The sequence below is a fragment of the Protopterus annectens genome, chromosome 11.part0, assembly GCF_019279795.1.
Source record: "Protopterus annectens isolate FY-2018-M chromosome 11.part0, PAN1.0, whole genome shotgun sequence".
Lineage (NCBI taxonomy): Eukaryota > Metazoa > Chordata > Ceratodontiformes > Protopteridae > Protopterus > Protopterus annectens.
In genome coordinates, this window is record NC_056745.1 from 800,865,684 (window position 1) to 800,882,457 (window position 16,774).

The window sequence follows — 16,774 nt, forward strand, 5'->3', positions numbered from 1 at the left end:
AAGGTTTAGTGTAGCGGTTAGTATACACACACACATATAATATACATATATATATATATATATATATATATATATATATATATATATATATATATATTGGGGTATATATGTGTTTGTCTCCCTGTTATTGAAGAATTGTGTAATGTGCAGTACTAAGTGATAGTTTTATTATGTTATTAGTATGTTTTAATGTGTCATGTATTGTTTATATTTTTTATTTTTTATTATTTTTTTCATTGTTGACTAATGAGAATGCAATGGTTAATAGTCACATGTTATTTAATTGATGATTATTTAATTACAATACAGGATATGATGTCAGTTTTAAAGAGTATCAATAGGATATTTTAAAGTAAATTGGTGTTTTGGCTTGAAGAAGCCCAGTGGGGTGAAAGCACTTGCCATATCTGTTTACTTGTCGAATAAAAAGAAAATTTTATCTTATCCATGAAGTGAAGGCTGTTTTATCTATTGGTGAAGTGGAGACTGTCTGCCTTGTGCTTCATTTATTAGGGAGACTCGTTGATGTGAATTTTATTCTGTCGACTCGTACTCCTGTGTTTTGCTGCTGATAGATTATAAAATGTTTATGTCAGCATCAGCAAAGACACTAAATAATATTTTGGATGAAATTATTAACAATGGTTAAACAGGCTTTATATTAAACAGGAGAGTCAGTGATAACATTATTATATTTAACACCTTAATAGATTTTATTAACATAGGATGGGATGGTGGCTTAACGGCTAAGGTGTTTGCCTTACAAACACAAGGTGCAGAGTTTGAGCCTCACAAGGGATAATTGGCTAAGCTTAAAATGACTCACAAGGGCAGTTAGCTTAGTACTAAACTATGAACTATGAACTATAAAGAAAAAACTTTCAAGTATAAGTTCAGATTTGGACAAATCATTTGAGTCTGTTAGCTGGAATTATTTGTTTAAATTTCTTGAAGAATATAAATTTTCTGTAGAATTTATAAACTTAATTAAGATGTTATATATTAATGTGTCTGCATTTACAAATATAGGTTCTTTCCTATTTAAATCTTTTACAATTTTAAAGGGTGTAAAACAGGAATGTCCACTTTCACCATTATTTGCTTTATTAACTATTGGTAATATTGTTTCATCATTACAACGTATAATCAATGCCATGAAATGTTTTGAAGATATTTATAGATTTGAAATTCAATCATAACAAAACAAATACATTAATTCACACATATCTAAAATTAGACCTAAAAAGTATAGAATTTTAAATGGGATAATAAATTAAATATTTGGGAGTTACTATAACTTCAAGTAGTAAACAACTAATATTAGTTAACTATATAGATATAGGTGATAAAATTAGTTTAGAATGGCACACAAAAAGCTGGGAAGATGGTGGTATTGGCTTCCCTAACTTTGATTTGTACTTAAAAGCAACAACTATTCAAATTATAGCCCAATGGTTAAAGAAGTCACATGATCCTAAGTGGAAATTAATTCAAGAAAAAATATTGTTAAGTAATAATAAATTAGGGATTGACCTGTATGTTTCTAAGTGAAAATTAATTCAAGAAAGAATATTGTTAAATAATAATAAATTAATGATTATTCCGCATGTACAAATTGTTTACAATAAATTATATTGGGTATTAAAAGATTATTGCCTGAGTAGTGAAAATAAATGTGTCCCATTGATTAATTATATTTTTTATCAACATTTAGAAGTTATCTAAATAATAATTATAAAAAAAATCTTGCATTCTTATTTTTCCCATAGCATTCACTTTTGAATGTTTAACAACTCATAATCTAAGAAAAATGCTTGATTTTAAAAGTAGTAGTTTAATATTTTGGCACAAGTTTATAAATGATAATAAAAGCATACAGCAGAGTATTTATTAGCCGGATATAATTTACAACATAATAATTGGTTGAGTCTGCAAAGTTGTAAGGATTTTGTAAATGATAAATTTTGTGTCCTTAGACTCACTTGGAAAAAAATTTAGAATTTTTATTTAACATCAATACTAATATAGGTAAGGATAGGTCATAGCTATCAAAAACATATAGGATATCATGAATGGATTGTTCCTTTGTAGAAGTAAAATTTTGTCATTAATCTACAAGAGTTAAAAATGCAGACTTTTCTGTGGCGAATTAAACATTATTACTTAAATCGATAAACAAAATGTCTTCTTCACTGTACTGAAAGTTATTTATTTAGAAATTTCTGCATAGATGAACCCCCATATAGTTGCAATAATAAACAAAATATCAAATGTTAATTGCTGGAGATTTCAGAATAGTATAGGTGCAAACTGGCTATATATGATACTCAAATGTAAAATAGTATCTCTGTTTTGGAAAGAGTTTAAATTTTTTTTCGCTAGCGCTGTGTTCAGATAACTGTATAATAATGAACGTATTAATATTGTTTAATGCTCCAATTCCAGAAGTTATTCCAAAAACACAAGTGCCTTTTTTTATGGTCAATTTTAGTGATTACAAGGAAAGGTATTACTTTACATTGGAAATGTAAAACTACCATACTATTCTCTGAATTTATTTAACAAAAAATGTATGCAAGAAAGAATTGTTAACCATTAAGATGAGAGCACCTAACATCACTCATCAGTATATTGCTTGTAAAAAACTAAGTGATTTACTTGAAAATTACTAAGACAATTGCAAATAGTTTCTATTTGTTATGTTTTAAGATGTTTGTTTTGTTATATTGTGATTGTTGATAAAAACTTAATAAAAAATTAATAAAATAAAAAAAAACACTGTTTACTATTGGGTTATGTACTAATCTTAAACAATGGTCCAGATTCCAAAAGAGGTGCTTTCAGTATAAGTGACTTTCTATAGTGTAAGGCCTATCTATAAACAGGCTTGCATAGGGTGCCACATTCTAAACCACCTTTTCTCAGCCTGCTCTCAGTATAAGTGGTCACTTATAATGACAGCAAGTATTTTGGAATCAGGCCCATTGTTAATTTGTCCTTATTGAACTATTTTAGATTAACAAATTTTTTAATCAACTAAAACTTTGGGCCCAATTCTAAAAGATTTGCTCCCAGTGTAAGTGGTCACTTACACTGAGACTAGGTCTTTTGCAATCTGGTCCTTGATGTAAACCTGTTTATAAATAGGACTTACACTGAATTACACTAAGATCAAGTTTATCAATATCAGCACATTTTTACACTGAGAGAAACTCTTTTGGAATCTGACTCTTTGCATCTGAGATGTCTCTGTAATGCCTTTCAAGAATTTATCTGCCTTGGAAAATTATGAACTTTTCCTAAATATTACATTTCATAATGATATTTATCTTATCAGTCTTCCATCTGAAGCAAAAGCAATTTTTCAAAGGATATTTAATATAATTTGACATGTTTTTAATCACAGTCTCTGAAGTTAAATTATTTTACTACATTAAATGTTTACTTGTCATTTTGTAAATCAGTTGCAGAAAACAAAGCAAGTGGGAAACAGAGTGGAAAACAAAGTGCTGTTATTCAATAGTTCTAACCATTTCAAAAATGTGTTATTTTATGTTACTTACAATGCATTGATTCTACAATATTTTTGTCAGCGCCAGGTTAAAGATTGTCTCTGCAAGTGGCATCAAGTTCAAATAGCAAACCAAAGGGCTTGTACAAGTGTTTTGATTCTTGTCTGGAACTAGCTTTATTATACAAACATACTGAAATTGCAAATATATGTATGCCTATAGAATACCACAACTGTATAGTACACATGCTTGCTTGACAAGACTGAAGTACAATATCTATTTAAGAAAAAATAAGTTTTAATTTTCAGTCACTATATGAAATTTCAAAACATCTTCAGTTTTTTGATTTTCTTTACTTACCCCTGCATAGAACATTTTATTCCTAAATCGACTGTTAAATTTTTCAGGATTTGCTTCTGTGGATGAAAAAAAAATATTTGTAAATGATTATCATGATGAAAAGGACTTCATAGTCCCTGTTTAGGCAATGACTTCAGTACAGATCTTCCCATAAAAATGATGCCTGTCTTCTGAAAATGTTACACTTTGGGGTTGCTCATGACCACAACAGAATAGAAAAGGAAAACAACACAACATGACTAACTTGACTAATTTGTACAATTTGGCTGACATATAAATAATAGGAAGTAATTACAGAAAAGTCAAGAACACGGGGGAAAATTTGAATTAAGTGCTCTGTACTAGACAGGTACATTTCAAACAATCCCAAAGTCTCTCCCAAGGAAAAAAAAGATTGATTGATTTACCTATCTTTTTCCAGTAACAAAATTAACAGCCATAAAACTACATCTGAGTTTTGGGAAATGTATTTCATTGTTGCTTTTTTTTACAGTAATGGAATCCTTTCTAACTCAGAAATACACATACCGTTTTTGTAAACAGATTTTAGCAGAAGTTGTGTGTCTTGAGGTATGAATAAGTGAAGTAAAGATAGTGTTCTGACTTTCTTTGCTTAAACAAGCCAAAAAAGGTTTCATGATGAGTGCCATATTTGTAATTGCACAGAATATAATTTATACTGTGTTACATAAAAATTATCTCTATGCTACTGATAGTCTGACAGCAGATGGTATGACTTCTACAGTGCCATGCTCAGGATCACTTATGATAACAAGCAATATGCATAACAAAAAGAGAGTGAGATAGAGAATACAATTGATCACATATTTTCCTTATATGAAAGTTATGGTATGTTAAACTCAAATTTTAATTTTATATCAACTTTTATCTACCTTATACAGTAATAACTATTAACGAAATGTGTGCTTAAAATGTGCAAGTGAGCTGGCAGTTTGCAATCCAGATGTCCCTGCATGTGAGGAAGGGAAATGAAAGAAAGGTGATAAGTATCACAATGCAAATTAAGCAAGAAAACAAAAACAATCTCATGCGCGTGTGCATATTAGAAATATTTTCATACAAAAATGTTGTGAACAGTTGGATTCCTCTCTTCCATAAACAACCTCCTCTATTTCTCTATGACTGTGTCTTCTAACTTACACCTATAGCTGGCATATATATATATTATATATATGTATATATATATATGTATATATATATATATATATATATATATATATATATATATATATATATATATATATGTGTATATATATATATATATATATATATATATATATATATATATATATATCACTCTAAGATATAGGCATATAAAGGCATAATAATGACACTTGCAGTTTACATACCTGGGAGGACTGCTTGTGACACTATGGATCTGTTGTACACATCAGCACCAATATCAAGGATTATGCAGGAACTCCCTGTCAATCTATCCAGATCCCTGACAATGGACAGGAATGCCTCTGTTTCTATTAGTGACGGTTTGGGAGCAGGACCACATCCTGTAGCTATCTGTTCTTGGACAACTGCAGCCACCCTAAGATAGCAAGAGTTTATCATATTACTTGCTCAATGTCATATCTGGGAGTAAGTTATCCCATGCCCTCCAACAGCACTGAAGCTGTCAAAAACCTACTATATCCTGTCTCAGGCAGAACAGTCACTTTTGCCTCTCCCAAACAAAAAGTTTCCATGGTAATGTAAGGTCTGTATAATGACCTAATTTTCTTGCATGACTGTATGGTGATTTGAGGGGGCACAGATTTCTTTTTCCGTGCCATATCCCTGTATGACGAAACAGAAAACAAACACATAATTAAGCCTATAATACCAAGAAAGATGGCTGTGAATTCAGTTACGAGTGAAAGCATGCATCCATCATTCACACAACAAATTAAAAGGTAATGTTCCTTACTACTACATACAAGTTACAAGAGACTCCTCCCCCCAAAAAATCTAAATCACATATCAATATCTAACAGTTCTGTAATGCAGATAGCACAGATTTAACTGTGTAATACATAGAAGCATTAATAATAAAAAGTCACAATATAGCATTAGAAATGTAGGACAACTATTATATATTATAACTGCCATCTCTGCTGCTATGGAGAGCAGTCAGGAAGAAATCCACTGATGTAACACAATTTTCTTTTCACTAACACATATAGAAATGCCTCACCTTCCTGCAAAGTTATAATGCACTCATCTGCTATAGCTGTGCAAATAATTAAATACAACCTAAAAATATAGGTTATGTAGCATTGTGTAACACACTTTTTGTAATAAAGACATGGCTATGCCAAACGAAAGGATAAAGAAAAATGTTTATATAAATAATGCTTTTGAGTGGCCAATGTAATTAACCTTTTAATGTTACTCTAAAATCATTATGTAAGAAATAACAACATACTTTGACAAGAATGCAGCATAGAAAGTAGACAATTCTCCAAAAGTTCTGTTTATTCAGCAGTATCAAGCTTGCTGGATCCAAATAGCCTGATACAAGGGCATTGGCTACATGGTTATCGTTATATAGTACAGAGTCAGCACTGTAAATATACAAATGAGGTGTAAAATCATTAGCATCCCTGAATTTCCTCAATCTGTATATTAAGTGCAGGGAATGTAAACATGGTGTAAGGAGCTACATAATTGCAAGCATACACCCTAGCACTATGTGGGCAAGCAATGAGAAGTGTTACCTGCTAATGGCTTTCAGGTGTCTATGATTATTCTGACTACAGAAGCAATCAGTGTTTCACAGTCTTCCCTCTTTGATGTTTGCTTACTGAGTGTGTGTCAGAGAGACGAGACTTACCAAAAACTCTGAAAGTACATTGACTGATTTAGGAGACCAACGTTCCTCTCATTCCAATACTGGCTTTATTGACTGCAGTTATTGCACAGTCGTAAGAAATGTTGTCCATATTTAAAGTAGTACTCAAATCACTGATACAGATAACGTATGCAATGAAACAGATAGCATTACTATGAAGAAAGCATAGATAAGAGAATGAGGCACCACAAAAATAGAGGAATGCACCTGCAGTGTTTGCAGTCTTTGCTTAATATTGTGTGAGTACATGGGTATTGCAACTATTAGCAATATCATAATCAGACATTTACTGTCAAATCAGAAAATACAACTTTCATAACTTGTTTCTCTTGCAGTTTCACTGTGACTTGATACAATGTCACCTTATTAGTACATATAAACACTTTTTATCCTTGCAAGTATATGTCCTTGCCTATTACAAATATGGGAAATACTCTTCAATGATTGTTCTTATTACCCTTGTTTGAGAGTTCAAATCCATAAAGATCCCTGTTGCAAGATAACAAAGTTGATTACATTTCAGAAATGTACATTCAAAATACCTGATTATTTTTTTCTTTGTTGTTTGTGGCTTTGTGCTCCATTGACTGGAAGTAGTCAGAAGCAGTGAATGTCATTTCACTGCCCATATAAAAAAATGGCAAATTTTATTTTGACTGCCATCAAAAATGGAATTAAGACAGTCATTTTTGCCCTTGACTGTACTAAGTGAAGAAATTCAAGGTGTCCCACTTCTATAACTCTGGTATAATGTATAAATGTATTGTGCTTATAGAAATAGTACAGGTGATACAGGGTTTAAAATGTGTTCACAGATCATTTTACTGAGGAAAGCCATACTAAATATTGACACTCATGTTGGTGTATAAATGTACTGATGTGAAAAACTCAAGTTAGATCAGTATTGACTAAAATTGGAAGACATGTAAGTAATTTGAATTATGTCAATATCAATTGTCTGAGCTGTTTGAACAATGAAATCATTTCTTCTGTTCCCATATCCATTCCCATGTCATTAGATAAATTCCTCATACTGTGGCACATACATGATAGTACTGCTGTGGTAAGGTGATATGAAAATTTGTGTAAATGCTTCTGATAAATATTGTTTTCTGCATTTTTGTGCCCCTTGCTAGAGCAAAATGAACTTTCATGGCTTAGTGAAAAATTTAGTTAAGTTTGCTTTATGTAGCACAAATCAGCCCAGCTGTATTGCATGGCCCTCAGCATTCTGGACAGTACTCAGTGAAGAAAATACATATGTGAAGTAACTTTCTCTGTACATAAGGTGCAAGTGCAGTGAGCTTAGAGAAAAAGGACAGATGATACATGGTTCAAATTCGGTTAAAGAATTGTTTGAATCCTGTATCAAGATTACATTGCACTTATTGTCTATATATGTAATGTATTTTTTCATTTTTTTTTTTTTAATCTGTGTTTGCTCTCCTCTAGGCAGCACACAGACATGGCTCACTGCCTATGAAAAAAGTGAAAAATTCAGTTTAGCCTGCCTTATGTAGTGCAAACACATCTTTTGTTAGCACCCTGGACAGCACTGAGTGAAGAAAATCCACCTGTCACATATCTATCTCTGTGGCACAAGGTGCAAGTGCAATGAGATTTAATAAAGAACACAGCTGATTAAAGGTTAGAATCCATCAAAAATATACTTTTTCAAAGGGTGTAAGAATCCCAGTTACACACAAAATCTTATATGAGTGAAAATTCAGACAGATTTTGTTAGCTTCACTTTTGCAGACATGGCTGACAAGGGAGAGAATGATGCTTGATTTAGATCACAAAGATGGAGTATTAGGGAGTCTAGGATATTTGTGGCACTCTTTGAGAAGTGCCATAGCAGTAGGCTGCTGCAGAGGGGATATACTGAGTCTTAATATAAGGTTGAGGCTTGGAAAAACTTAGCAAAGACTGTCGCTAGTGCAACTTGCATTCCACTCAATAGTGAACAATTATGTCACTACTTTAATGATCTTAAGAAGTGCAAGCAGGACCTCCTAAGCTGAAGGAATGCTGAATTTAGGACTGCAAACACTCCTCAGTTGTGTAAGTATATTGACCCATAATCTGTCTATGATATGGTATTAATTATATAGCTAGCCAAATGCAGGGACTAAACGCTGAGAGAAGAAAGGAGCCACTTTTGAGATTTTAAGTATTTTTCTTCAGATTATTTGCTAAGTTTTTCTGCATAACCACCTACTTTGAGCATTTTCTGGCTTGTTAAACTTGATTTCTGCATTGGTAACTGTATTTAGAACACAACATAGAGCTGTTTACTGAATTTCCTGTTTGAACTTATTTTTAAAATCGTTTTTTTTCTTAAAACTTGCATTTTATCTGTCTCTGGCCTAGCACTCAAGTGTGGGGTCATTTACTGCACTGTTATAACTTGTTGATACTTGTGAACCTCTGTTATCTTTAAAAAACAAAAAAACAAAAAAATCTTGCTTTTTTCCCACTTTTCTGAGATTTAAAAAAGTTCAGTTACAGGCTTGCTGTTCTGAACTGTTTGTAAGTTTCTTGGAGGCCATCTTTTGCTTGGGCTAAAGGGAAGTCTCTCTGTTCATCAGTGGCAGTGATAAACATTGAGCAGCCTGCCTGCCCCTGTGGGAGTGGTTACTGCCTTGAAACTGTAGTTTTATTGGCCATTTTGGGTCAACTCCAAACTCCTTGATCTCCATCTCTTAAAACCAGATTACCTCATGGTTTTGGCATCTTTTCAGACTTGTTGGCTGTTGAGGAAGCACCCACCAAAAGGAGAAAACGCTGAAAAAAGAAAGAAGCCACTTTTGAGATTTTAAGTATTTTTCTTCAGATTATTTGCTAAGTTTTTCTGCATAGCCGCCTACTTTGAGCATTTTCTGGCTTGTTAAACTTGATTTCTGCATTGGTAACTGTATTTAGAACACAACCTAGAGCTGTTTACTGAATTTCCTGTTTACACTTATTTTTAAAATCGTTTTTTTCTTAAAACTTGCATTTTATCTGTCTCTGGCCTAGCACTCAAGTGTGGGGTCATTTACTGCACTGTTATAACTTGTTGATAGTTGTGAACCTCTGCTATCTTTAAAAAAACAAAAACACTTCCTTTTTCCCCACTTTTCTGAGATTTAAAAAGTTCAGTTACAGGCTTGCTTTACTGAACTGTTTGTAAGTTTCTTGGAGGCCATTTTTTGCTTGGGCTAAAGGGAAGTCTCTCTGTTCATCAGTGGCAGTGATAAACATTGAGCAGCCTGCCTGCCCCTGTGGGCGTGGTTACTGCCTTGAAACTGTAGTTTTATTGGCCATTTTGGGTCAATTCCAAACTCCTTGATCTCCCTCTCTTAAAACCCTCTTTTGCACGGTTTTGCGCATTTTTGTGCATAGCGCAACAGTGGGCAGCGCCGCCTAATTGGGTTTAAACTATTCCTGCCTCCACAAAGTCTGCTCTTCACTTTTTCCCTTAGAACTGCTCTATCTCTCAAATTAAACACCATATTCTCATTCTAAGGCCCTTCACTGGTCCAAATAAGTAATCTTACAAGTTAGCACTATTAAACCATAAGCACTACTTACTCTTATACTCTCTACGATTACCTTGACCCCTTGGTCCTTCTTAATTTAGTTTCCCTATATTACTCTAGCATGTCCAAAGGTCAGTCAATGGTTTCCTCTCCAGTCCAGCTGGTGAATCTGGGAATTTTGAGGCAATGTTACAACTGTCTCATGTACACGGACAACCCTCTCCTCCTCCAAACAGGTTTAAATATATGTGAGAGATGCACCCATATAGCCAAACTGGAGGCTGAGCTCTCTCATCTCAAAACTGGTGAAACCAGTCAGAAGGAGAAGGTAACCTCACACAACACAATTCCAGTATCACATAGTCCCACCACATCAGCGAATCAAACACATAAATACACAAAAACATACTCAGAGTCTCTAAATAAAAATCTACCTAAGCAACAGAGACCTCCAAAGCAGACATCCAAGCAAACGCTACCCCAAAACAAAACACGCACAACACATAGCCCACAAAGTCAGTGTGCCAAGCAGTCACAGCCCTTAAGGCTGAATAACACACCTGATACTCTTGTAATAGGTGACTCTATTGTACACATTGTACACACTGACGTCCCACTCACCAGGCTGAACAAAGAGAAGGTTACAGTGAGCTGCCTGTCGGGCGCTAGCATCCGCCACATAATGCAAGCACTCAGGTCACTCCAAAGCAAATACGAATATGACTCAGTCATCGTGCATGCTGGTGTGAATGACCTGAGACGTACCTCCCTGGACTACATGAAAAGAGACATAAATGAGCTCTCTGATCATGTATCCCAGGCCGGTATGACCCTGACCTTGAGCAGCATCTTACCCTCACCTAGAATGATGCCACAGTACAAAGACAAAATGATCGATTTTAACAATTGGCTAAAATTTTGGTGTCATTCAAATTGGATCCAGTGTCTGTCAGCCTGGGATGACATTCTCGACAAGCCACGTTACTTCGCTAGGGACGGCTTGCACCTGTCACCACTGGGCTTTCGGATATTGGCAAAGGCTCTTGCCAGCCCCATAGTGCCTTTTTTAGGCAAGGCTCAAAAGTCAAACCCACCTCCATAGACAGCACAAGGAACAAGAAACTAAGGGTAATGCTGCTAAACGCCAGAAGTCTTAACCTCAAGATGCACGCACTCGAAGCTCTCCTCAGTATGGAGAACATCGATATCTGTGCAGTGACAGAAACCTGGTTCAAGGCTCCAGAGAGCACCCCAGCACTACCAGGTTATACCTCATATCATGCTTTTCGGCCCCAAAACCCGGAGGCCAAGTACCACAAAAGGAGGGGGAGTTTCCATATTTATCAAGGATATCCACACCTCCAGGTTAGTGGCATTGCACGAAGTATTGGAGATCATCCATGTGCAACTAACAGTGGGCAAGACTGTTTTTCAGTTTATAGCATCCTACAGACCACCCTCTCAAAGTCAGGAATCCCACTCGGCTTTCCTGAAAACATTGGAGAACATGAAGATCTCTCCGAACACCATTATATTGGGTGACTTCAACTACCCAAACATAGACTGGGAGCACTACTCAAGCCCCAGCACCTTAGCCCAAAGGTTCCTGGAAATTATAAACTCAAATGCTATGGAACAACTAGTCACCACTCCCACAAGAGGGATAACATACTAGACCTGATCATTACCAACATGGGTACTCTATGCTCCATACCAGAAGTATATCCCTCATTGGTAAGATCAGACCATAAATTAATTTCACTGGATATCCACATCCCGACCCCACCCCCAACCCAGAAAACCACAGTGAAAAACTTCTCAAAAGTGAACTTCTCACTTCTCAAAACCGAAGTGGAATCCTTCAAGGCCCCAGGGCCAGTGGAAACTACTGCCCAAACTGCAGAATCCTATATAAACGCATTCTACGGACATCTCCAGGAATGCATGGATCATGCTATCCCAAACAAAACCAAGACCCAATCATCCAAAGGCATGTGTCCAGTCTGGTGGACCCCAGCCATAAATAAACTGTACAACAGAAGAAGGAAGCTACTACATGATAGAGCAAAATCCCTAATAGGGAAGGCAGCTCTGATCAGTACTAGCAAAAAATTATGATCCCTCATAAAATCCTCCAAGGCCAGCTTCGAGAGAAAAATTGCACAGGACACGAAAGACAATCATAAGACTCTTTTCAGTTATGTTAGGAACCTGGGATGCAACTCCCAGACTTGTTCTGAGTTGATTCTAAACGACAGAAAATACACTGAACCCACAGACATCACCAATATCCTGGCAGACAGGTTCAGTGCAAACTTCTCCTCCCCCTCCCCCCCAAAAGAGCAAGTATCTATCCCGGCAGAGGGATGCCTCCCAAACATCTCTGATGCTCAGGTGAAGGCTGCCCTCTCCAAAGCAAAAAACACTGCTTCCATGGGACCAGATGGCATCCTGGGTTGCATCCTACATGAAGTCCAAGAAGAACTAACCCCTCAAATAAAACAGCTGTACAATCTCAGCCTCACTACAGGATATGTGCCCACAGAATGGCGTACAGCAACAGTGGTCCCACTCCACAAAGGTGGAGCCTCTACGGACCCTGAAAACTATCGCCCCATAAGCCTGACTAGCCTAGTCTGCAAAGCTATGGAGAGGATCATCATGGAGCTCATAAACAACGACATTGAAGACCTACAGACACTAGATCCTACCCAATTTAGCTTCGTCAAGGGCAGATCCTGCCTTTTGAACCTGGTCGACTTCTTTGAAACAGTCACCAAAGCCATAGATGAAGGGAAGGTAGTCAACACAGCCTATCTGGACCTAGCAAAGGCATTTGACACAATACCCCACTCGGGCATCATAGATAGGCTATCCAGCTTAAATATAAACCCCTATGTCACAAGATGGGTCGCAAACTGGCTCAAAGACAGAACCCACAGAGTGAGAGTTGCTGGAGCCATGTCAGACTCGAAACCAGTCACAAGTGGCGTCCCACAAGGTTCTGTCCTGGGACCGCTCTTGTTCGGTATATACTTTTCCGAGGTACAGGCCAACGTGGGAGGACTATGGCTCACCAAGCTCGCAGATGAGTGCAAACTGGGCGCCATAATCAACTCTCCAGCTGACACAAACATCCTTCAAAAAGGTCTCACAGAGACAGATAACTGGTGCCAGAGCCATGGTCTAAAGCTAAATGCCAAAAAGTGTATAGTCATACCCTTTGACAAAAACAATGTGCCCACAAATTACCACATAGGCGGTAACCCATTAAGTACAGAGAAAGTAATTAGGGATCTGGGGACCCAAGTTGATAGCAATCTCTCCTTTGACAGCCACATTGCCAAAGTGGTTAGAAAGACCTTCTACATAGCCCACCTCATCATGAAAGAATTCACATCTAGATCAAGAGAGGTAATCGTGCCCCTTTATTCATCCCTCATCAGGCCTATCATAGAATATAATGCCCCTTTTGGGATGTACCTTACCCGACACCTGCAGCAATTAGAAAGACCCCAAAAGTACCTCACCAAGAGGATCAAGGGACTCAAGCAGATGCCATATGCTGCTCGGTTAAAAAAACTCCAGCTCTACTCAGTTGCATACCACCTACTTCGAGGTGATCTATGCCTGACATATAAAGCTATGTCCAATCCAGAATTAATGGACATGCTCCACCTCAGTAAATCTAAATCCCTTACAGCCACATGCTCGAGGGACTTGAACCTCAGCACAGAAATAAACAGAACTTGCTGGAGGGACAGATTCATAACCCAGAGGCTCCCTTCACTCTGGAATAGAATTCCAATTTATGTTAGGCAGGGCACCTCACTGAATCTCTTCAAGAAGAATCTTGATGAGTGGATGGGGGATCGTAGGTTTGTCCCGGGGATTACTTCCATGTCACTATTAGACAGAGGCACAGTAAACTAAACCTTAAAAAGGGCACAGTATACTCAAATCAAGGGGTGGCGTAAGCCAAACAAAATCGGGCTAGGCTTGTAATTGCCCCAGGGCAGATAGCCTAGTATGAACCTATGAACCTATTATTCTTGTATATATTTCTTTTCTTTTTGTACTGTACAGTGGGTTCCTATTACCTGATCGAATGCTTAGGTTAGCGAATACCTAAACGTTGATCTGGTAATAATGAAAGCAAAAAACCTCAAATGGCCAATTTAATGCAGGGAATGAATTCCCTTGCCCGTTATGTGGATTTTGCCCCTTTCCACACTATACAGTGATCTCAGAGTTGGTATATTTAGTTAAGGGGTGTGTGGGTAGGCACAGCCCCCCATATCAGGGGTGTGGGGGGTAAAGCCCCCACTTCATTAAGGTTTACATTTATTTTATTTATTTTTTTGCTTCCGAGGGAATTCCTTCCTATGTTAAATCGTCTATTCACTGTTTTAATTTTTCAATATTACCAGTTCAACATTTAGGTATTTGCTAACCTAAACATTCATTTGGGTAATGTAGACACTGTGCAGCTGCACAGAAAATAGCTGCAGAACATGAGGTCACCAGAAGAGATTAACTAACCTTAAAGAGGCATGACTCAGGTCCAAATTCAAGCCACAGATTTCTTTTCATTTCCTCAATCACCAGCATCTTGAGCAGGCATACTTCAACCTTAATCTCAAGCATGCATGCCTTTCTCAATAACTCCTCCTGCTTGCATTAAGCAATGAGAACCCCATATCAAATGTATGTGGGTTCAATACCCAGAAGCAGTAATTATTTTTTTATTACTGGATAAGTATGTATAAGATATTACAAATAATAATATGTCAGGAACAATTCAATTATGGTAATTGTAGTTATTAATTTTTGAATGCATATATCCTATCCATCAGAGGGAAATAAAGGTGGCTCTTTCTCATATTATAGCAGTGAAATTTGTTTATTTTATGACAGATTAATACTTTTCTATCATATATGCATGTGAATAAGGTGTACAATACTAAATTAGTATAATTGCTTATGTACTGCCAAACAAAGTTTATTGAAAAATACAGTAGTGTGACATGTCATGCATCTGTCTCTTTTTTTCTGTATCCTCCATGTTATCTCTCTCTCTCTTTTCTTTTTTTTATATATTTTTTGTGGAGAGGGTTATAGTTTATTAACATCCTGCTATTTGCATATCTTGCAGTTGAAAAATAAATGACCAACAGCACAGAAAGTTAGACCGGCCACTGTGACTCAGTCTATGATACCTCCACAGATCGCAGCACAGACAACCAGCATCTCAGATTCACAACCTGTCTGTCTCAACAACCTCTGCCCAATCTGATCCAACTGCTTTAGGTAGCTCTGCTTCATGCTGGTGGTATCTTCCTGGAGTAATGTCAGTGGAGGTGGTAGTTTTCTCACCCAGCAAATCTGGTAGAGAATAACATGGAGAGAGGTCTCAGTGCAAGTACCAGTATGGTTGAAAACATCCTGATTTGGTTTTCAAAGATGATACCACATCTGGCACAGGGAGCTGCTGCAGTAGACAATGATGACAGTTCTGAGAGTGAGGACTAGATTCTCACTGTTCTCAAGATGGACTTCGGTGTGCCTCCTATGTCCCCCATCTATCTCCTATCATTGTGTCCCCCAACCTTTTGTTTTCACCACTATCCCATTCTGTCTTGTATGCCGTGTATGTCTGCACATTCTTTTTAACATGCCCTACTCTACCTGCCTGACCCTCTCATTCCTATACATATTTATCAACATTTCTTTCTTCTCCAATTAATAAATAAATAAATAAAAAAATAATGGGCACATGACCGACAATATATATATATATATATATATATATATATATATATATATATAGGGTCTACTTTATGTGCTCGAGGTCCGAGAATATCGAATACGATATTCTTGACATGAGTACACTATATATATATATATATATATATATATATATATATATATATATATATATATATATATATATATATATATATATATATATATATATATATATATGCCCTTATGTGTCATCTTGATGCACTTGATTTGGTCTATTTGGCCATATACTGTTATTCTGTTCTTATCTATTACCCATCATTTTTATGTTGACTCTCCAAAGTCATGAAATTGTGTGTACAATTGTACATTTATTTTGCAAAGAAGTGGATATCTATAGTAGTCTACAATGACCTTTATGCAAATTCCTATATTCTTTTCCCTGTGTCCTACCCTCAGCTTGTCAACCCTATATTCACCACTGTCCTATCCAGCCCTTTTTCACACATTTAATCTGGTCAAAAAATAGATTCACACACAAGATCTGTCAAAAAGCAAATGGAAGGTCATGCTGCTCAATGCTAGGAGCCTTAATCTGAAAATCTACTCACTGGAGGCTCTCCTCCCACTGGAAGATGCCGTTGTTTGTGCAGTCAAGGGAACTTGGTTCAGGGCTGTGGACAGCACCCCTTCCTTACCAGGCTATACTTTATTCCACACTTTCTGACCCCAAAATGAGGTTGGAAAGACTAAGGGTGGGGGGTCTCTAT

General features: G+C 36.4%; 1 protein-coding gene across 3 annotated transcripts in view; it reads right to left on the reverse strand.

Moving 5' to 3' along the window:
- DGKI (diacylglycerol kinase iota) overlaps window positions 1-16,774 on the reverse strand; it is a 5,490,864-nt gene that overhangs the window by 3,811,183 nt on the left and 1,662,907 nt on the right. For all 3 annotated transcript variants that reach the window (XM_044088223.1, XM_044088222.1, XM_044088221.1), the window contains one exon: window positions 3,873-3,928. In XM_044088223.1, the coding sequence (XP_043944158.1) occupies window positions 3,873-3,928 (56 nt within the window). The remainder of the gene's footprint in view (window positions 1-3,872; window positions 3,929-16,774) is intronic.